The 21988-nt window shown below is 38.9% G+C and overlaps 1 protein-coding gene across 1 annotated transcript; it reads right to left on the bottom strand.

The window, feature by feature from the left end:
* Positions 1-5877: 5877 nt before the first annotated feature.
* Positions 5878-14287, bottom strand: FGA (fibrinogen alpha chain). Its single transcript, XM_055336202.1, has 6 exons — positions 14163-14287; positions 11783-11908; positions 11113-11296; positions 9636-9781; positions 7542-9042; positions 5878-6790 (listed from the first exon to the last, which is right to left on the bottom strand). Exons 1-6 carry the CDS (start codon positions 14214-14216, stop codon positions 6081-6083), a joined length of 2721 nt encoding a protein of 906 aa, XP_055192177.1. The 5' UTR covers positions 14217-14287; the 3' UTR covers positions 5878-6080.
* Positions 14288-21988: the final 7701 nt, after the last annotated feature.

Raw genomic sequence — 21988 nt, 5'->3', positions numbered from 1 at the left:
TGTAAGAGCTTATGCAGGCCTGCAACCTTGAGGTCATAGACCTATTGTAGACAGAATCAAAGGTGGATTTAGCAAATATTTTTCAGAATGCTATGTTGCAACGAGCACGTAGCACCTTCAGCAATGAGGTGATGAATAGGGAGACCATTGTCTAGTAACTGAGTATTTCTTAGCTTAAACCTGGAATGTTAACTTAAATTTTCTTGCCTCTATGGTTGGGAAGTGTTGCTTTTACTATGTGGAAATGGAAGACATTTTCTTCCCCAGGTACAAATCCCTCACCATAGTACTGCCTTCTGTGATGTTTAAGGCTCTTGCCATCCCCACCCACAATTAATTCAGGGTTTTTCTCCATAAATGAGATTTACAAAGTACTTGAAATTCAATTAAAAAGAGGATATAGATGAATTAATAATGAGCAAATAGATACAATATATATCCCCAAAATGGTTTCTGTGAAAATTTTGTTACCTACAGGCAACTTTTATAATATCCATCACTACCAAAATCTGAATTTTGTTACTTCTCAAGCTGTTACAGCAAATAGTAAATGTTGTACTACTTTACGTAAGTATAAAAAATATTTAGCTTATGATTCTCACCTTCCACATGTACTTACATTAATATAGTGTCATTTTCTTTCAGGCTTTTCTAGATATGACTTGAGGTTAGTGAAGTTACCTGCATGGGTCTTGTTCTGATTCACCAACTACCTCCCTAATGTCTACCAACTATATTGGAAATGTATTTTATTGGTTGAAAGGAGAATCCATGACAGAATGTAATTAGGGCAACAATAACATCGGGAAAATAATTACAATTAAATGGTATGTGTAATACAGTTGACTCTTGAACAATACAGAGATAAGGAGCTCAGATTCCCACACAACAGAAAATCCAAGTTTAACTTTCGACTCCGCCAAAATTTAATTACTAATAGCCTACTGCTAACCAAAAGCCTTAACAATAACATAAATAGTCAATTAGCACATATTTGGTATGTGTGTTATACGCTATTATTAACCATAAAATAAGCTGAAGAAACTATCATGAAGATAATCATAACAAAAAGAAAATATATTTACAGTACTGTAAAATATCTGCGTATAAGTAGATCTACTTAGTCCAAACCTGTGTTGTTTGAGGGTCAACTGTATTCTTACATTTATCTAAAACTACAGTATCGTCATCCGAGAACTCATAATAAATGATGTGTGGAACGTATAGGGTTTGAGCCTATAAGAATACTGTTGTGAGCCTCATCCCCCGGTGTGCTCCTTATCATCACATTATTTAACCTCCCTAAGCTGCTATTTTCTCACTAGATAAATCAATTTATAAAATGTTCTTACCTTTAAAGAAACTCTAGTAACCACTGATCAAAAGTATTCTAAAAATTTTTCCTGGGAATGTAATACTTTATTCTAAAGGGTTTCCAGAATCTGAAAGCAAATACGTAAACAGAACACATGAACCAAAATGTGAATAATCTCTTTTAATAAAAGATTAAATATGACATCAACAGAAATAGAAGGGATTTGTGCATTTAGTAGGAGGGAGTTGAAATGGATGAACTTTACAGTTCTATTTAACACTTCGATTCGTTAATTCACAAACATTTTATTGGGTCATTACTTTGTACCAGACCTTGTGTGAAATGGTAGAAATAAAACACAGTAATTGCAATTAAGAAAAGAGCAATTAATTAATCCATCTTCTTCACGTACCATAGCGTGCTGAAGGAAACATGAAGGACAGCTACAAGCTAACTGCCAGAGACTCATCATCTAGATGTAAAATTAAAACACAGTTGGACATTTATTCCATTCCTTACTCAGGATCAAAAGCCCAAATTCAGCATTTTCTTCACTGGAAGGAATATCTAAAATCTATGTGCTTTCCTGGCAAAACCTTCAGGTTCATGTCCATTTTACTCCTTCATTTATCTATTCATTCATTCACCTAGGGGTTCTGTTGAAATGTATAACCTAAATAAAGCTTGCAGAGGAAGAAGGCATGGGGTCAGAGGAGAAAAGCATCACGAGGAAGTCAGCAGAAGTTCAGGAAAGAAGAAACAAACAAACAAAAAATGTTAAGGAAAATGTAAAATAGAAGCAGTTTTTTAAAAGTTCATTATTTATAACATCACCTTCTAAATTAATTAAGAAATGCAGTTTAGAAGTGAAAGAACAACAGGAAAAACAGTTAAATGGGAGACTACAATAAAACTAAAAGTAAATTTAAAATAAATTTGAATTTCAGAATTCATCTATTATTTTAGGGAAGGCTTCTAAACAGAAGGACAGGTAAAGATATATAGGTAAACACACACAAAAACAAGAACTTGTGAGTGAGGACAATATTAATATTTAACAAGTAGAATTTGTTTCTAAAAGCATGAAATAAGAAGGGACACGTGGGTGGCTCAGTGTTGGGCATCTACCTTTGGCTCAGGTCATGATCCCGGGCTCCTGGGATGGAGCCCCACGTGGGGGGGGTCCTTGCTCAGCAGGGGAGCCTGCTTCTCCCCCTGCTTGTCACCCCACTCCTGCTGGCTCGCTCTTGCTCTCTCTTTCTCAAATAAATAAATACAATCTTAAAAATATATATAAAAGCATGTAATTAGTAAAGAAAAGGATATTATGTAATTAAATACTTGAAAATTAATAGTTAACAGATGACTCACTTATTCCACATGAGGTCAGAGTTGTAGGAAAAAGAAAGATGACTCACGCCTAAAAAAGCAGCTAATTAAAAATTAAGAAAGACCTTTCTGAAGCCCCTAGAACAAACAAAAGAAGTACAAACTGAAAGGAAAAAAAAATGTTTGGCCTAAAAAAAAGTGGGGGGTGGGGTAAGAGGGAGACTAGTTCACTGAAAAGCTATACTTTAAAGATGAGCAAAGTGATGTAAGCACAGGAGAGAGTTTATGTATAGATTTGTTTTATTTGACAAAATTGGCATTTCTATTCCACCAGCAATGAATACTTTACTTGCTGGTCCCAGCAAAACTGGCTATCCATCGAGAAGAAAACAAAAGTACACGTTCTTCATAACATATTAAAATAAATTCTAGGTTAATTAAATATTTAAAGGCAAAAGAATAAAACAATAAAAATATTTGAAGAAATTGTTTAAAGACTCATCTGTAGAATCCTGGGGTAGGTGAGACATTTTTTTTTTAAGATTTTATTTATTTGTTTGTTTATTAATGAGAGACACAGAGAGAGGCAGAGACACAGGTAGAGAGAAAAGCAGCCCCCCTGTGGGGAGCCCAATGTAGGAGTCAACCCCATGACCCTCGGATCAGGACCAGAGTCAAAGGCAGGTGCTCAACCACTGAGCACCAACTTTTTTTTTTTTTTTTTTTTGCAAATGAGCAGATTTATTGAGGCAGCAGTGGCATCAGGGAGCAGGGGATTTGGAAGGGTGCTGGGGCCTTCACGGGGTTCATGAGGTGCGGGCCTAGCCCTTTCCCAGCACTCAGGGGCCAGGACCAAAGTTTTAAATTAGGCTACCACCAACCTCCTAATGGAAGCTATGGTGATTGTCAAATCAACCAAAGAGAAAATATTCTCACTTACAGAGCAAGAAGGGATGGTCTGGTTAAGACTGCTAATTGCCTACTTCAACATGTATTCTCCTTTTTAATAGAATCCTAATTAAAATTAGGATAGCCTTGTAGTAGTCTTGTATTGTTAAGGTGTCTCAGCCTCTCCTGAAACTAGGTATGTCCATGTGACTAAGCCGTGGCTGGTACGACATAAGTAAAAGTGCTGTATGGAACATTTTGGAAAGTTCCTTAAAAGAGAGAAGATCTCCATTTCCCTCTGTCTTCCCTCTATCTTCCAGATTGCCACAGAACATGGTGTTTGACAGGACATGAGGTAAACTTGAAGATGAAACCCTTTTATTAGGATGATGGCTTCCTGGAGATATTACTATACACTTTTTTGTGAACAAGAAAGAAGTTTCTGTCTTATTTAAGCCACATGCATTAAACCTAATCCCAACTGATTAAAGCGAGCACTAATGTTACTGTAAGGAGAAACTCCTACATTTAAGGAGTGGGTTAAGAAGGAATTGCCGGTCAAAAAGACCATGAGACAAATGAGAATGGTATACCAAAAACCAAGAGAAAAATGCAGATTGAAGAGGTAGGGTGGGAACAAAAGCAGCAGATGTTTAAAAGATGTCACACACAGGGCAGCTTGAGTGTAGGGCATTAATTTTAGAACTATGAAGTTCTGGTTGCCTGGGGGGCTCAGTGGTTGAGCAGCTGCCGTTGGCTGGGATCATCATCCCAGGATCCTCCAACTGAGTCCCCCAAAGGGCTCCCCACAGGGAGCCTGCTTCTCCCTCTGCCTATGTCTCTGCCTCTCTCTGTGTGTCTCATGAATAAATAAATCAGATCTTTAAAACAACAAACAAACCCCCCAAAACTATGAAGTTCCCGTTGACTTTAAAAAGAGAAACTTTAAGAGAGTGGTAACCAAGTGAAAACCAAGTTAAAGTTGGCTTCCATTGTGAATGAGAGAGAAGCTACATTAATATTTAATTTTAGGAATAAGGGAAATGGAGCGATAGGTCAAAGGTAAAATGGAAAACAGATGTCTGGTGTCTTTTCTCACAACTAAAGTATATCTCTAATGATCACAATTCTGTGAATATTGGCTTTTGTTTATCAGATTAAAAGAGGTTACCCATTCTTTGCCAATAAACTCAAAGTCTTCAAAATAAATGAGAAACGAATGGCCTTTCACATTCAGAGTCACTTTCATTTGGGGACCCGACTGTCCATAATAGTGCGACACTCCGGAAAATAAAATACTTCCTATTGCCAACTCAAATTCCGTGGAGGCATATGTGTGAGTAAATGAGGCAGGCATAGGATCAACATGGAACTCCCAGGTCTGAAATAAATGAAACTTTTTTTAATTCTAAAGAAGTTCTTATCCAATTATTCAGAGATTTGGAGATGTATTTGTATTAAGGATTTTTCATTGCACATAAGGATTGCAAGAATGCTGGGGTTCCCTATGTGACTCATTTGCAAGCCCTTATGTCCATCGTCCATCTGCTCCCCAGGCTCTGGCCCCTATCCTTAGATTGCCTGCTTGCTTCCTTCTTTCTTTCCTTCTTTCTTCCTCTTTCAGGATAAAGGATGTAGTTAAACTGGAGTAAAGACTATGCAAAGGAGAGCAAAGTACCGGGAGCCCAGTGTGCTTGGAGTATTTTAATACATTTTCAAGTGCAAATGGCAAGTAGTCCTCTAGAAAGAATATAAGTTTAAAATGAGGGGGCAGGAGCCAAGGCTGCCAAGATCAAAGATGTGACATACATCAAATAAAATACTGACCAGTGTAAATACACTGAATTTATGAATCCATTAACAGTAGTAGTGTTTTTTGAATACTTATAAACGTTTAAAGGATTTTAAATGCATTTTTTTCATGCCATGTGTTTTTGAAAGAGACTTGTCAGCCTCTGGGGAAAAAAATAAATGTGCATTATGGTCTTCACGAAAAGCATAAAGAATAGATCTCTGTTTCTATTAGGAAAGAATGCTTCTCCTGCCTTCCTGGACTTGCTTGCTAACAGAAGTGATGGATGTATTTCGTAGTCTCTAAGTCCCTCTACCAAGGCCAGCTATTGTTCAATTCAGTGATTTGTCACTTAAAATATTGGTTTCAACCCATTTAAACAAAACGGATGCAATAACTTTTTTCTTTACAGTGGCCCTATGACTTCGAGTGGTGTGAGGAGAGGAGGGCTCAAAAGAACACCCTTAAGGGTTAAAGAGAGGAGCATCCATCGAGTTTCTTCTGCCTGTGTTCCTTGGTGTACCCTTAGAGAAACTTGAAAACCCAGAGTTCCTTTCAAGATAAAAAAGCTCACATAACTTTATTCTTTAAAGCAGTAATATGTCTCAGTTACATTTAGATACAGTACAAGGAATAATAAAATAGCACCTGTGAATTTTTTTAGTAGATTGTAAAGAATCTTAACTACTTTATCTTCCTCATTTTTTTTTCTTCACCTCACTAAACAAAGAAAACAGATTACTCTCACTTCCACTCCTACCTGGTCTCCAGGGGCCTGATTTTCATGCGAACAGCCCTGAGGGAATAATCTGCACCTCTGAAGGGGACCCAGACCACTCCATTCTCAATCTCATAAGGACTGTTGTTCCTTGGATCATAGGAGCCCCCAGGGTAGTAGATGCCATTGAGATTGGCCGCTTGGCAGCTGTTGTACCACCAGCCTCCTCCGTAGACTTCTGCGCAGTTCTCTTCCCACTGGTCTGCATCCCTGTCGTACGTGCTGAACTGCATGCCCGCGTGAGAGGTATACTCTGTTCCTTCCTCTGCAGAACCCTCCACCAGAGCATCCCCTGCTGTGCCCTCGTAGGAGGAGACCTGCAGGGCATAGCCCTCTGCCTCAGAGCCTACCCTCAGGTGATATTCCGCATAAGCCTGGTCCCCAGCCCAGTCCTCTAATTCAACCCGAAGGACAGAGGCCCTCAGGGTTAGTAAGTGGAGGTGTTCATTGCCTAGCCAGAACTCGCCTTCCCCCTTGTCATCCAGGCTGCCGAAACCTCTCTTGTAGTCTTGCCAGGTCCGGTTAAAATTCAGTGATCCATCCATTCTCTGCTGGATCAAAAGCCATCCTCCCAGACTGGTCTCTTGATCACAATAAACAGAAAAAAGCTTACTGGATCCCGGTAGCTTGATATTGAAAATACCACTTTGGGCACCTGAAGGATGTGTTTGGAGGACATCATCACAGTCTAAAAAAAAAATTAAGCTGGTTGGAAGAACTTATTCTCATTTAACTTTACAAAGATAGGCATGGCCCAGATTAAATGAAGACAGGAAGATACTGGCTTTCTTTCCTCCTTCCTTCCTTCCTTCCTTCCTTCCTTCCTTCCTTCCTTCCTTCCTTCCTTCCTTCCTTTCTTCTCTCCATGGGGAAAGGACACACTTACACTGGGATGAAACTCATGCAAGTGAGTGACATTTATACCTATAAATTGCAAAGGGGATTTTCTCCAATGGATTTGAAATTTTACTTGCCGGTACTGATAACAGCAAGTAACCTCAAAGATATCTAGGCATCATTTGGTCCTAATATAACTTGTTTTTAACCTGATCTCAATGTCAACTGAGACACACACTAAAAATACGATTAATGAATTGGGTGACAATTGCAAGAGCACACATTTTGAATAGCGAAAGAATTTGGTTAGACAAACTTGAAATGGAATTTCGGAGGGATTCATTCATTCATTTGACATGCATTTATTGAGTGATGACTCTCTGCACTGTTGGGCATTTAGGAATACACATGATAGACAAAACCCTTGCCCTCATGGAACTTACAGTCTAGTCCCCAAACACAAACAAACAAAAGGTGTAATTTCTATAAAGTGTCATAGAGGGCTAGGAAAGAGGTTCAAGGTGCCATGGGAGGCATTGCAAGAATAGAGAACTTAGTCTAGGGGGTCAGGGAAGGCTTCCCCAAAGGAGAAGTGCGGATACCTCTGGCAGGGCGAGCTTTAGCATGGCCTCTTTTGATGCTATATTCTCCTCTGAAGATTTCATGTTCCGCTTCCGCTCCGGCCTCACCTGCCCCTTTATAGCTCTTGCTTTCAAATGCGGAGTCTCCTCTGTTGTAAATCGTACTACTGGCCACAAATTGTTTGCTGTGACTTGAAGTTTTACCACTGGAAGGGAACTCAGGTGCCCCTATGCTTGTGAATATCTCAGAATCTGAGCCCATAATGTGGGTCTTATGGTCAAACTCTTTACGCGAGGGTAAAAGTATACCTGGAGGTGTTTTAACAATTGAGGTGCCAAAGAAACTCTCTAGATCAGGGTGCCTAGCATGGAGATCATCTAGGCTGCCAGCAAAAGTATGGGATAAGTCACCACAATCAGAACCATCTTCGGAGTTTACCACTTCTTTTGTCACTTCTTTGCGACCATCTGGACCTATAACGGTCTTAGTAACAGTTTTAGAGCATGCGTGACGAGTGGCGGTTGTGCTACTAGAGGTGACCTTCTCATTACCAATAAGAAGCTCTTTCTCTCCTTTAGAAGTGACCAGTTTACTTGTGTGGAACTCATTCTTTGACCCTGGAGTCACACTTCCTGACACCCCCTCTTCAAATGTCCCCCACTCTGGGTTGGTAGGCCTGGTGTTCCCATGCCCTACGCTACCTGGCCTAAAGCTTTCGGAGCCAGAACTTCCAGAGCTCCAAGTGCCAGTACTGCCCGGTCCAGTGTTGCCAGGCCTGGTGCTCCCGGAGCTCCAAGTGCCAGTACTGCCCAGTCCAGTGTTGCCAGGCCCGGTGCTCCCGGAGCTCCAAGTGCCAGTACTGCCCGGTCCAGTGTTGCCAGGCCCAGTGCTCCCGGAGCTCCAAGTGCCAGTACTGCCCGGTCCAGTGTTGCCAGGCCCGGTGCTCCCAGAGCTCCAAGTGCCGGTACTGCCCGGTCCAGTGTTGCCAGGCCCAGTGCTCCCGGAGCTCCAAGTACCAGCACTGCCAGGCCCAGTGCTGCCAGGCCTGGTGCTCCAAGTACCAGCACTACCAGGCCCCGTGCTGCCAGGCCTGGTGCTCCCAGAGCTCCAAGGACCAGCACTGCCAGGGTTCCAAGTGCCAGCACTTCCAGGGGTGGAGCTCCCAGGGTTCCTGGGGCTTTCAGGCACTGATCCTGTTCCATGAGATGGAGTGTCTCCTCGGGCATTCCCATCTCTATCAAGCCTCTCTAGAGTCATTTTCATCTGCTTCATTTCCATGAGTGCCTTCCACTCTAGAGGGGCCTTCTGAAGCTGGCTCTTGTAGTCCCCAGGAAGCATATTTGGAGCTGGGCTCGTTTTTAGCAGTGGTAAGTATTGACTGTCTTTAGGTGGAAGTAAGTCTTTGGCAATGACTTGTTCAAGTTGCTTCTGTTGATCTTCATAGTACTTTAGATCTGTCCTACGCTCTAAAGCCCTACTGCATGACCCTTGGCAAGATCGGATCTTAATATCAATGTCCACCTAGAGAGAAGGGGAGAAAGGTAAAGAAAAGAGGTTGATATAAATTAAAAAATATATGCCTATTAAGTTCTTAGCAGAACTGAACTGGGTTCATTTCTCTAACTTGGAGACCTACCAATCAACACTCTTATTTATCATGTATGTCATGCCCTCAGTGGAAGAGACATTAGGTTTTGTAAAGTTAGGCCAGATAAGCAATAGGAGCTATTTGGATTCATCTTAGCCTTAAAATAGATCAAGAGTAAGATGCTATTCCCTCTGAAAGGAAGCACTGATGAATTGATCCTTAAGTGAGACGACGACTAGAGGTCCAGAGGCATGGCCTTGTCAGGGCTTTGGAACAAGACAAGCGGGGACCTAATATTTCCTTTTGAAATGTACTAACTGTGTATCCTTGGAAAATTTACTTATATCACTGAGCTTTTTTTTTCTTCATCTGTAGAGTGGGGGAAATAATACCTGCTTTGTAGGTGCATAAGGGATGTAACACTTTGCTCTACATACAGTAGGCCTTCAGTGAATGACTATCGCCTTCCTTTACCCTGCTGTTCAAAGACAAGGAAATCTGATGTCAGAGCCACATACTTGCTTACCTCTAGTCGTTTCATATCTACCAGCTGATCCCTGACATTTTTCTGTAGAAGTTGGATGTGTTGTACTTGTTCTAGGACTTTGCGCCTCAGGATCTCAATTTTGCTTCTCAGATCTTCTGACACTTGGCTATATGTATTATCATTATCTGGGAAAAAAAAAGTATGGATAGTGAAGGAACAGCTAAGTGATTTGCTTATAATAGCTAGCAAAAGGAGGAAATTTGTTCATAAATATCCTTTCCCTTTTAATAACATTTTTTTCCTATGGACACTTTATTTGTGAGTTCCCAATCTAATAGGCATTTGATGTTTGGACAATGTTATATTCTTTAGTCATCCATAGCTGTCAGTTAAGATTGTCTACTAGCAATTAGTAACCCAAATAAATGCGGAAGAAATTTCTTTGGAATTTTAAACGTATAATTAGGAGATTAAATGTGATTGCATTTCAACTATTTCATCATATCCTTAACCTTAACCATCATATCCTTAAACATATTGCTAAATAATATGATAACATACTTAAACATCGTCTTGGATTTTCTGAGTTTTCCCTCCTACCTATAGATCTGAAATTGTTCCTGAGATTTTCTTTTTTCAGGTCAATAGGATCACTCTCCTGCCATTGCTGTTGCACTGTTGATTTTAAATTAGTTAAGTGTCCCCTAAAGGTATAGAGTCAAAGCTTCTGGAGCTAGGCCATCACTAAACTTGCTTCCCATTCTCAGAGCAAATCCAGTGTTTCCTAGTCCTAATGAGACTTAGTCATAGTTCTGTGAGGAATACAGAGCATGATTCTATATCTTAAATTGAAAAAAACAAAACATGAACAGCCTGATGGAGTCTGTAAACTGAACTCCCAGCCTCATCACATGATAGCTTTGTGTCTTCGAGTAAGTCCCTTGATCTCAGTTTTCTCCATCCTCTATAAGACAGAAACAAGATCTACTCAAAAGGTTTTGCTCATCTTATTTTCAGTATATACTCTTAAAAGAAGAACATGCATAAATTCTAGTCTTCAATACAAAGTTCAGACTTAATTTTGTGACTTTAAACAATTTTTTTTTAAAAAAAGATTATTTATTCCTGGGAGACAGAAGAGAGAGAGAGGCAGAGACACAGGCAGAGGGAGAAGCAGGCTCCCTGCGGGGAGCCCGATGTGGAACTCGATCTCAGGACCCTGGGATCACACCCTAAACCAAAGGCAGATGCTCAACCTCTGAGCCACCCAGGAGTTCCATGACTTTAAACAATTCTAAACTGACTGTTTTTAATTCTAAACTGACCTTTTTAATGTTCCTTTTACAAAAAGCAAGCCCCTCCTTAAAATTCAGGGTATCGCGAAGGCATGTGTTTCTATCTTAAGTACTTTGGAATACAATTGGAAGTTGCCATAAGGAAGCAGTGTATTTATTTAGGGCCTTGGTTGTTTCTCTGTTGTGCGCTATAATGTCAAAGCCCAGATGTTACTACTTACTGTTGGCAGTGGCAAAATCCCCTCTCACAAGTTCCATTATATTCGCTGTCAATGAACTAGAGTCCTTATTGTTCTTCTGATAGTCAAAGAGTGAGTTTTTGAGCTTATTTATTCTGTTTGTAAAATCTTGGTTGACTTCATCGATTAACCCTTTCATCCTGCAGCCAGAAGGGCATTTGTAGTTCTGGAAGGGAAGGGGAAAATTATATTAAAGCCTCTATCTTGAATCCAGTACAATTTTAAAGGTTTCCATGTGACTCCCATTGCCCCTCCCTCCCCAACATCCTCTGATCATCTGTTGACTTAAAAAAGTGGTTTGAGAGAACTAGTCATAGGTCATAGAGAAAGAAATTCTGGAATGAAGTTCCACTTAACCATAAATTAGACTCCACAAAATCTTGAAGCCATAATATTCAGGTTCCTGGCATTTGCTGGAACATGCAACTAAAATCCAAGCTATTAATCCCACTAATGACCCAGGGTTTGGGAGGTAATTTAAATAGTGCTCTCATGGTGAGGCTACTTTCCAATTGTCTTTTTTAATTTGGCATGTAATGAGTTATTAGATTATTACCCGTTGGCAAAGTTTTCTGTGACCTACTGGGTCAGATTGTGCACAATTCTAGCACCACAGGGGAGGATTATCCCTCTCCCTATGCCCATTGCTCACCCAGTCTTCATCGGAACAGAAGGGCCAATCTGTCTCCTTGCAGGCAGATTGCTGTCTTTCCACAATTCTTGGGCCACGTACACCTCCTCCTTCGGCTATAAATTCACTTTCCTTGGAACTTGTGGTCTTTACGGATTCATTCATACACACGAAAGAGAACAGCATTAGGCAGATAAGGAGAAGACACTGTCAAGCCTGTAAATCCCAAGGAGGGGAGGGTTCTCCCAGAGATTAAGAGCACCAGCTCTGGGGCCTCTGCAAGCTTCAGTTTTCTTACATTTTGATTGAAAATCCGAATACCTACTTCATGGAATTGTATGAATTGAAGGAGACAGGGTATAGACATTTTTTAACTGTGTTGGACATGAAACAAGCATTTAATGAAGCTAGGTGTTTTAAAGGATTTATTATAGAAGAGAAAATATTTGAATCAACAAAAATAATTTAAATTTACCTTTTCATTTTCAGTAATGTCTGGAGATGAAAGGGTATTTGGAAAATTCAGAGTTCTTTCTCTTATAATTTCTGTTTTAGTAGGACAAAACCTTTACTATCCTAGTTTAATTTCTCTCTCCTTCAAGTTTCTACTTGGGTCTTATGGGTCCGTAATTTGAGCAAGAGCATACCAAGGATACAAATGTGGCCAATAAGGACTGGAAAATGCTTTTGAGGTTACCCGCTCATGTAATAATGTCCTTTTATAATTTTAATAATTATAATTTTAATTATAAAAGAATTTTAATATTTTAATATTCCTTTAATATAAAGGAATATAAAGGAAATTTTAATAATTTCCTTTTGCAATGCAAAAGAGTAGACTGAAAGAAAAATAATGGACTGACAACTTTTTTTGAGCACCCTCTAATCAGAAATACAGATTTTTTTAAAAAAATTTCTATTGTGACCTATGAAGTGAAATAGGACATAAAAATATTCTTCCAGTGCATGGAGCCTGCTTCTCCCTCTGCCTATGTCTCTGCCCCTCTCTCTCTCTCTTTCTCTCTGTGACTATCATAAATAAATAAAAAAAAATATTCTTCCAATTAGACTTTACATCCTAATAAATCAAGAGAAGTTTTAAGTTTTAGCTATTTTTATTTTGTATCACTAACATACCAAGGATTTTTGCTATGACTATTTTAATCTCGGATAGTTTATTCTTTTTGTTTGTTTGTTTTTAAGTACTCTCTAGGCCCAGTAGGGACTCAAACTCACAACCCAGAGATCAAGAGTCACATCCTCTACCGACTGAGCCAACCAGGTACTCCCTTGAATAGTTTATTCTTATAATTACCTAATATTTGCTGTCTCATTTTTTAAAGTATCCTAATAATAAAAAGAATAATAATAAATAAATCAGCAATTAAGGACAGTTTATTTAAAGGAACAAGTACAATATCTTTAAGAAATAAAATTATAAATTCAAACATACTTCAGAATAAAATGGCACAACAATAAAAATAGGCAAAATTCAATATTTATGTCAATAAGGGAGAGATATCCAACATATCATGTTAGTAAATGATGTTAGTCTTCCAAATTTTTTACTTATTAGTTTACTATAAGGAAGAATATTAGGTTAGAAATCCTCTTTAGTTCTTTTGCTCTGATAGTAGGATTTATGAGTGGTGAAGGGAAAGAAAAAAATTGGAATAATTCATATCCTGAAAGTAATTGAGTTTCTTAAACATATTTATCATGTTTTTATAAGATCTAAGTGTTTCAAAAGCATCTTGAATGAAGTTTCTCTTCTTTTCTATAGGTCTCTGGAGTCAAACTTTAGAAATTATAGCAATATTTAGTAATTATTTTAAAAGATTCCTTCCCAAAAAAGGATATTGCCTTCTCAATTAATCTCTCCCGACTATGTAATATGCAATAAAATATTGTTTGTAAGATGTTTTCAAAGACAACTAATTTGCTTTTCTTTAAAAACACACACCCACACCCACAAACAACCTTTCAGAAAACTACATTAAACCACTGTTCTGCTTATTATGGACAACTAGCAATAAATTAATCATTAGATTTCTAAAATTCTCATCAGAAGAATGCTTTTTTCTGTTAGCTAGCATGAACTATCCCAAGGCTTTATTGGAACAAAGATGGTAAAGATTTCTTCCCTCAAAACAAATAAACAATGTCGTAAGGCTGAATTACAGATACCAAAGCTTCCCCTGTGAATTTCTATCCATTGACCCAGTTAAGTCTCCCTCTTACTCTTGAGGTGTCAGACTCATCTAGGAACTTGCCTCCATGACATAGAGCTTATAAAGTCAACAGTGTGTAAGGACAAACTTAAGACTGAGTCAGACCTGCAAGCGTTTTGCAGAATGAACACCAGAGAGAAAGCAAGAAGAGAAAGTAAAGGCGGCCATACCCAGACTGTGCCCACCACACTCAGGACCAGGCACAAGATCTTCGCAGAAAACATCTTTTTTAAGGGTGGAGCTCGCTCTTGAGGAGCACTCCAGCTGAAAGAAAGGAAGACTGCCTCCACTCTTAGTTCCTACACTATTTAAATCTGCAAGGAGGTTTGATTAATCATTATCTTTGTCCTCTTTAGACAGTCCACATGCGCTCTACAACCCTTGCTGCTTCTCTAAGGATGGTGTTCCAGAAGTTCTTGCTCAATTCCCCCATGCTTGTTTGCTTTTGATAAGCTGTTGCAAAGGTACCTTGGGGCAATTCCAGGACAACCTCACATTCCAGGAACAGGATGACTTTAGAAATGCAAGAGGAAAACATAGGAAGATGTACCCCTGCTCGAGTACTTGGAGTACTTGAGACAATATGGAGGGTGGCTGAGGCAGGCTAGCAGTAGGCCACTGCAGACAGAGATTTGGCAAATATTTCACTTTGTGTAGGAATTATGGTTGGATGATCTGACTTTTTAAAAATGACTGTGGTGGGGGCACCTGGGTGGCTCAGGTAGCTGAGCATCTGACTCTTACTTTTGGCTCAGTCATGACCTCAGGGTCTTGAGATGGAGCCCTGCTTCTGGCTCACTGCTCAGCAGGGAGTCTGCTTCTCCCTCTTCCGCTGTCCCTCCCCCTCTTCTTAAATAAATAAATAAATAAATAAATAAATAAATAAATAAATAAATATTCAAAAAATGACAGTAGTGATAGGCTGACCCTGAAGTCCTTCTATAAGTTACCTTGAATGGATTCTTTTTTTTTTTTTAAAGGGATTTTTTTTTTTATTTTTCATTTATTTATTTATTTATTTATTTATGACAGTCACAGAGAGAGAGAGAGAGGCAGAGACACAGGCAGAGGGAGAAGCAGGCTCCATGCACTGGGAGCCTGACGTGGGATTCGATCCCGGGTCTCCAGGATCGCGCCCTGGGCCAAAGGCAGGCGCTAAACCGCTGCGCCACCCAGGGATCCCCCTTGAATGGATTCTTTTCCTCTATCCAATATGATGAAGACAGTAGACCCTGGAGCCAAACATCTTATGTTCATAATCTCAATTACACCATTTTCCAGCTCTGTGCTTTGGGGCAAATTACATGTTTTTATGAAGAACAAATGAGTTGATCTTTGTAAAGCCCTCAGAGCAGTGATTGCCACGTAGGAAGTACTCAGTGAGTGTTAACAGCTATTAGAGAACATAAAGTGCCATGAAAAAATACCATTTCTTTCCTGTGTCTGTGTCTTTGGACATGCCAGTCTACTCTCTCTGCTTTTCATCTTCATATGAAAACTGTCCTTGGCCAGATCTAGCAAACAAAAAATCAGGATGCCCAGTATAATTTGAATTTCAGAAAAAAAAACCGCAAATACATTTTAATATGTTTTGTTCCATGCAATCTTTGGGACATACATATACTAAAAAGTGCTATCAGAAATGCATATTTAACTGTGCATTTTGTAATTTTCTGGCAAACCTACTTTGCCTCAAATTCTGCTCCCTATGTGAAGTCATTTCTGATAATAGTAATACCTAATATTTATTGAGTGTTTGGTAAGTGCCACGGAGTTTGCTAGACACTTTACATCATACCTGATTCCATCTCTCCAATTAAAAGCAATCTGTTGCTCTTCCATACTTCTTTAGACCATGTACCACTCATGGCATTTATCACTATAGGAGTACTATCCCTCACTAGATCACAGTATTGAGAATGGACATATTTTAATTGGTCTTTCTGTTGTCCCAAAAGGCATGGGCCCTCACTGAGCAAGAAAACATGAGGGCAAAGTTGACCCACCATGCCCTCAGGCACTATAGGCATGTGAAGCTTGCTGTAAGTGCATGAAAGTCCTGGTACAAGGCAGCACCCTCCTTCACTGCTTGCTCTATGGAATGTTCTTTTGATCAAGCTCACTCCTGATGTTGCTTTCTTGGATTTCTAGAGGCAGCTGCAAAAGGGAACCCTAGAGCCCATCCAGGTTCTGGAAGACAGTGATTCCATGGAAAGTTGAGTTACTCTCAATTGGCAGTGACTAAACTGGCAAAATGCCAGGCATGGGTAGAAACTTGAGGGAGGCCTGACCTCTTCAGGTGACTTTGTCTGCTCGCAGAAAGTGTTCCTCTTGGGAAGTGAACACAGTATATAGAAGATGCTCCTAGAGAGTAACCTGGTGGGCTTCAGGTGATTCGGTTGAACATAATCGAATTCAAAGTAAGTTAACAGAAAACAGTTTGAACAGAAAGCATTCATTTGGTGGAATGCCTCAGTTCTGAGCCACATCAAGGCATTTCCAAGGTACCATCTTTAGCTTTTCTCATTGCTGTTCCATGATTCCCTCAAGAATCTGTACATCAAAAAACCAGGATGCCCAGTAAAATTTGAATTTCAGAAAAAATGGCAAATACATTTAAATATGTTTTGTCCCATGGCACCTGGGTGGCTCAGTGGTTGAGTGTCTGCCTTTGGCTCAGGTCCTGATCCTGGGGTCCTGGGATCAAGTCCCACATGGGACTCCCTGCGAGGAACCTGCTTCTCCCTCTGCCTGTGTCTCTGCCTATCTCTCTGCATGTCTCATGAATAAATATTTTTTTTTTTTTTAAAAAAAGAATCAGTACATCCAAGTCTTTTCTCAAACAGTATCTCCTCAGAGAGGCCTTCTTGGACCAGCTTACTTACAGAACAGCCATACCATTAACAAAGTTTTGTTTCTCTTCATATTTTATCATATATTTTATCACTTCATGTATTTATCCCTTCATATTTTATCACATTATCAAGAAAATGTATATTTTGGGAAGTTATTTGTTTGTGTCCCCCTAAACTAAGCTTAATGAGGCCAAGGCACACTGCCTAGTACAAGATTAGGCATAGAGGGGCATCTGGGTGGCTCAATCGGTTAAGTGTTTGCCTTCAGTTCAGGTCACCACCCCATGTGGGGCTCCCTGCCCAGCAAAGTCTGTTTCTCCCTCTGCCCCTCCCCCAACTCGTGCTCTCTTGCACACGTTCTCTCTCTCTCTCAAATAAATAAATAAGATCTTAAAAAAAAAATCAGGCCTAGAGTAAACACTAATAAGTATTTGTTGGAGGAATGAAAGGCTGTCACAGTGGCAGCACAGTACACTGGAAGAAGAATGGCCTTTGCAGAGAATGGGACCTGGATTCTAGCTAAGTCACATAGATTTAGCCAAACTTGCTTCCTTGAGCAAGTTTACTTATCTGTGAGATGGGGATGGCAATATTTATCTTGCAGGGTTCCTGTGAGAATTATATAAAATGGCACATAACTTGGATATACACATTAGAAGACCCAGAAATGGTCATTTTTGTTGTTCCTAGAATGTCCCAGTGCCACAAAATTGAAAGTTCCCATGTCTTCTCTCCAGTGCTAGAATTCTGTAACCAGGAATTTTTTGTGAGGCGTTCTTTTGGCCTGAGCCTGCAGGACTGAACCCTACCAGGCTGGGCCCTCCCTCCCAATGTATTATAACCTATGGAGAAGTAGGTTTTGTCTAGCCAGGAATCCAAGAGATGAACAGGAGACAAATAATACAAGGAGTATCATTTTTTAAAAGCATATGACATAGGGATCCTGGGTGGCTCAGCAGTTTAGTGCTGGCTTTCAGCCCAGGGGTGATCCTGGAGTCCCAGGATCAAGTCCCACGTCGGGCTCCCTGCATGGAGCCTGCTTCTCCCTCTGCCTGTGTCTCTGCCTCTCTCTGTGTGTCTCTCATGAATAAATAGTAAAATAAAATATTTTTAAAAAAATAAAAGCATGCGACAATAAGGTTATTTTTACAAGTATAAAAATGTGGGGGAAAAGTCTGAGAAATTTCCAGTTTCTTAAACCACAATCTCTGAATAGTATTGTGTTTTTCCCAGAGATGACTATATCCTAATTTTTTTTAGCTCCAATGAGAGAAATGGTTCATTTATTTATCCTTTTGAAGTTAATAATATATTCCACAAATTAAAATTATTTAATTGCAGAGATCCATGTATTTGTGATGCAGTAATACCTGGCAGGACTGAAATGGTATATAATGTATGTAAAAAGAATAGAAATTCTGTAGCTATAATTATGTTTCAGTTTTAAACGGTGTCTACCCATCAAAACTTATGCATGAAGAGTAAAATACATATCCAGTCATCTAAATATTTGCCATTGTGTCAACATAACTTATAAATAAAACCAAAACAAAACAACCCCTCCAGCTTTCTTTTGAATGGGATATTTGTCCTTCTCTGGGCTGCATCCCATGGAAGTAGGAAAACGTTCCTTTCTTTACCCATTTATTTGAAATGTATTGAATTCTGAGAGAGTTCGCTTATTTACTTGTTTAAATGTAACAACCATTTATTGCATGTCTACTATTTGTCAGCCCTGCATGCTATGCTCTTGAAATAGAAAGGCAAATGATGCATGTATAGTTTTGTATCTTCATGTTGCTTAAAAGTGGTGAGCAAGGGCAGCCCCGGTGGTGCAGCGGTTTAGCGCCGCCTGCAGCCCAGGGCGTGATCCTGGAGATCCCGGATCGAGTCCCACGTCGGGCTCTCTGTATGGTGCCTGCTTCTCCCTCTGCCTCTCTCTCTGTCTCTATGAATAAATAAATAAATAAAATTTAAAAAAAAATTGGTGAGCAAATCAAATACATATGCCACCAAGAAGGTAAACCACATAAAATTGCATTTTTGTAGATCCAAATGATGAATACCTGCAATTTCATATGGTTTAACCTAATGCAAAACATTAGAAAAAATTCTGTGATGTATGTTCAAAGTACTGTTGAAACACAGAGCAGAGAATCTTTTCTGTATTACTTTCTATTACATTTCATATAAAATATTTCTTAAAATATCACACTTAATTCAGGTCTAAAAAATGCAAGATGTTTCTGAAAAATATTCACTCTATGTCCTTTTTTTTTTAAAAAAAGATTTTATTTATTTATTCATGAGAGACAGAGAGAGAGAGAGAGCCAGAGACACAGGCAGAAAGAGAAGTCTCCATGTGGGGAGCCCGATGTGAGACTCGATCCTGGGTCTCCAGGACCAGGCCCTGGGAAGAAGGCGGCACTAAATCACTGAGCCACCGGGGCTGCCCTCACTCTATGTTCTAGCATAAATCTATATGAATCTGTAATTTTATTATTGTCCTAATAAAAAGAAGATAATGGCGCTTTGACAGGACATGTTTTATCAAAACAATGTTAAATGCACAGTTAGAAAGTACTAAAATTAATTTCTAAAATTTGAGATAACTCAATTATGAAAATTTCGCCAATTCTGGTACAGTCTCTTTCAGGGCCTCTGACTCAGGTCTTACAGCAGAGACTAAATCTATAAAGGATTCACTGGGAAACAATGGGAAGGCTACTTAGTTTTGTGTATCTGATTTTCTCTATTTGTCTCCTGCATTCAAGGGTATTGCAAAAGTTGTTTTTTAACCAAGCTGTTTACTGTGAAAGGTGAATGAGTGGTTGATGATATATGTAAGAGTAACTAATGGGACTTTTACTTTCAGAACTCATCAGTACCCTGATGGTTCCAGATGGTCTCCCTGGAAGTTATAGCTCTAGAGAAAAGATGGGAATTTCCTTAAACATACAGAAATGATTCTGAACTGGATTTACAAAACTGAGGAGAGAGAAAAAAATGGTTTCCTTGATCTCGTATGTGTCTATCACACTGCATTTTTCTCTTTAATCTACTTATGCAGAAAAGAAATCTATTTTGTTACATTTGAATGGTCTCCAAATTAATAGCCATTTAATGGAATGATTTTTTAGTATTTTTGAAATCAAATTCTAAAACATTCCAAAAATATATTAATAGTTCTCTCTCTCTCTCTCTCTCTCCCTCTGTCCTGATGCATTATTTTCATGGTCTTCTGCTTAAATATTTTTTCTTTTTTTTTTTTTTAATATAGGTTTCATGCCCAATATGGAGCTTGAACTCACGACCTTGAGATCAAGAGTTGGATGCTCTACCAACTGAGCCAGCCAGGTGACCCACTTAAGCACTTTTAATCAGGTTTCCATCAAGTAGTTTTGAGTATGTGTGTATATGACATGTGTGTATGTGTGAGAGAAAAAGAGAGAGGGAGGGAGGAAAAAGGAGGGAGAGGAAGAAAGATGGGTAAAAGTGAGGTCCCTATGTTTTCCCATGGCTTTACTTCTTGTCATTTTTTTTTTTTACTTCTTGTCAGTTTTTAACTGTGTTGTCCATTAAATACTTCATTTTCAAGATAAATTAATTATACTTACAGTGTGCTTTAGTAAATTTATCAAATTGTTTTGAGCATGCATTAAAATATAAGTGTTATTTTTGAAAGGTAAAACCATTATACAGATGAATAATTAATTGATGTGTTAATATCAACCACATGGATTCATTCTAGCATCATACAACTTAAGTCCACTAAATTTGGCACACTTCTTTGCTGGTTTCACTGTGGTTCTATTAAAGATTATCAAACAAGATATATCAGTTAGTACTGATTTATTTATTTATTTTTTATTTTTTTTTTTCAGTTGGTACTGATTTAAAATGATATATTAAGGTCTGGGGAAATAGCATTTTTAGGTAACTTAGACTTTTCACAGCAAGAAATTATATTAAAAGTATGAATAATTTAATTATCAAAATAAATTTCTTTGTGATTCTTATTGGAACTATTTTTAAAAAATATTTATATATTTATTTATTTTTGAGAGAGAGATTGGTGATACAAGTGAGGAGGGGCGGAGGGAGAGAACCTCAAGCAGATTCCCTGCTGAGCATGGGACTGGAAGCAGGGCTTGATCTCAGGACTTTGAGCCAGAAACCCAGTTGGACACTTAATGACTGAGCCACCCAGGTGCCCTGGAACCTTTTTTTTTTTTTAAGATTTATTTATTTATTTATTTATTTATTTATTTATTTATTTATTTATTTATTTATGAGAGACACAGAGAGAGAGGCTGAAACATAGGCAGAGGGAGAAGCAGGCTCCCTGTGGGGAGGCTGATGCGGGACTCGGTCCCAGAACCCCAGGATCAGGACCTGAACGGAAGGCAGATGCTCAACCACTGAGCCACCCAGGCATCCCAGGAACCTGCTTTAAATGGGTCATTCCATAGTAAAACCAAGACATTTTAAAGAATGCTTTTGGGTAAAGTTTTGCTTAGGTAAACAAAAACATACTGAGAATAGCAACAGAGAAGCCCCATTTGGAGGACTTTTTACAAAATATCTGACTACTATAGCAGAATATACTCCTCTAAACTGTCAGTGTCAGGGAAAACAAGGACAGGCTTAGAAACTGTTAAGAAAGTTGATGAAGAAAATGTGGCAACGAAATGTAATGTTATATCCTGGACAGGATCCTAGAACAGAAAAAAGACATTGGTGTAAATACCGATGAAAGGGAATAAAGTGTGGCAGTTAGGAAATAGTAACTATTAGAGTTAGTTTCATGGTCTTGACAAATGAATCAGGGTAATATGTTTGCAGGAGAGGAAACTGGGTGATGAGAATATGGAACTCTCTGCAGTATCTTTATAACTTTCTTGCAAAAATACATACATATATATATATCATTATAAAATAAAAGCAAGAATTATTAAAGTTTTAAAATTATATTGCCAAGCTCAACTGGCATTGGATTCAAATCCCATGCAGCAATGCCAATCTTAACAGCAAAATCCAATTTATTTATTTATTTTTATTTCTGAAGCAATTTTCATGTTCTCTCATTTGACTCTTACCACAGCTTTGTGATGTAAGGAGAGCAAATTAGGAAGGAAAAC

This window comes from Nyctereutes procyonoides, unplaced genomic scaffold (genome assembly GCF_905146905.1).
Source record: "Nyctereutes procyonoides isolate TBG_1078 unplaced genomic scaffold, NYPRO_anot_genome, whole genome shotgun sequence".
NCBI classification, from domain to species: domain Eukaryota; kingdom Metazoa; phylum Chordata; class Mammalia; order Carnivora; family Canidae; genus Nyctereutes; species Nyctereutes procyonoides.
Note: the sequence above shows the minus strand (reverse complement) of the source record. Positions and strands in the feature narration are given on the sequence as shown.

Excerpts from the sequence above, each read along its gene's own strand:
- FGA (XM_055336202.1), bottom strand. The coding sequence starts at position 14,216 with ATGTTTTCTGCGAAGATCTTGTGCCTGGTCCTGAGTGTGGTGGGCACA. Across the intron at positions 11,909-14,162 it reads GTGTGGTGGGCACAGTCTGG|ACCACAAGTTCCAAGGAAAG; the intron begins GTATGGCCGCCT and ends GAATCCGTAAAG. Across the intron at positions 6,791-7,541 it reads TAAAGCTCGCCCTGCCAGAG|ACTGTGATGATGTCCTCCAA; the intron begins GTATCCGCACTT and ends TTTTTTTTTTAG.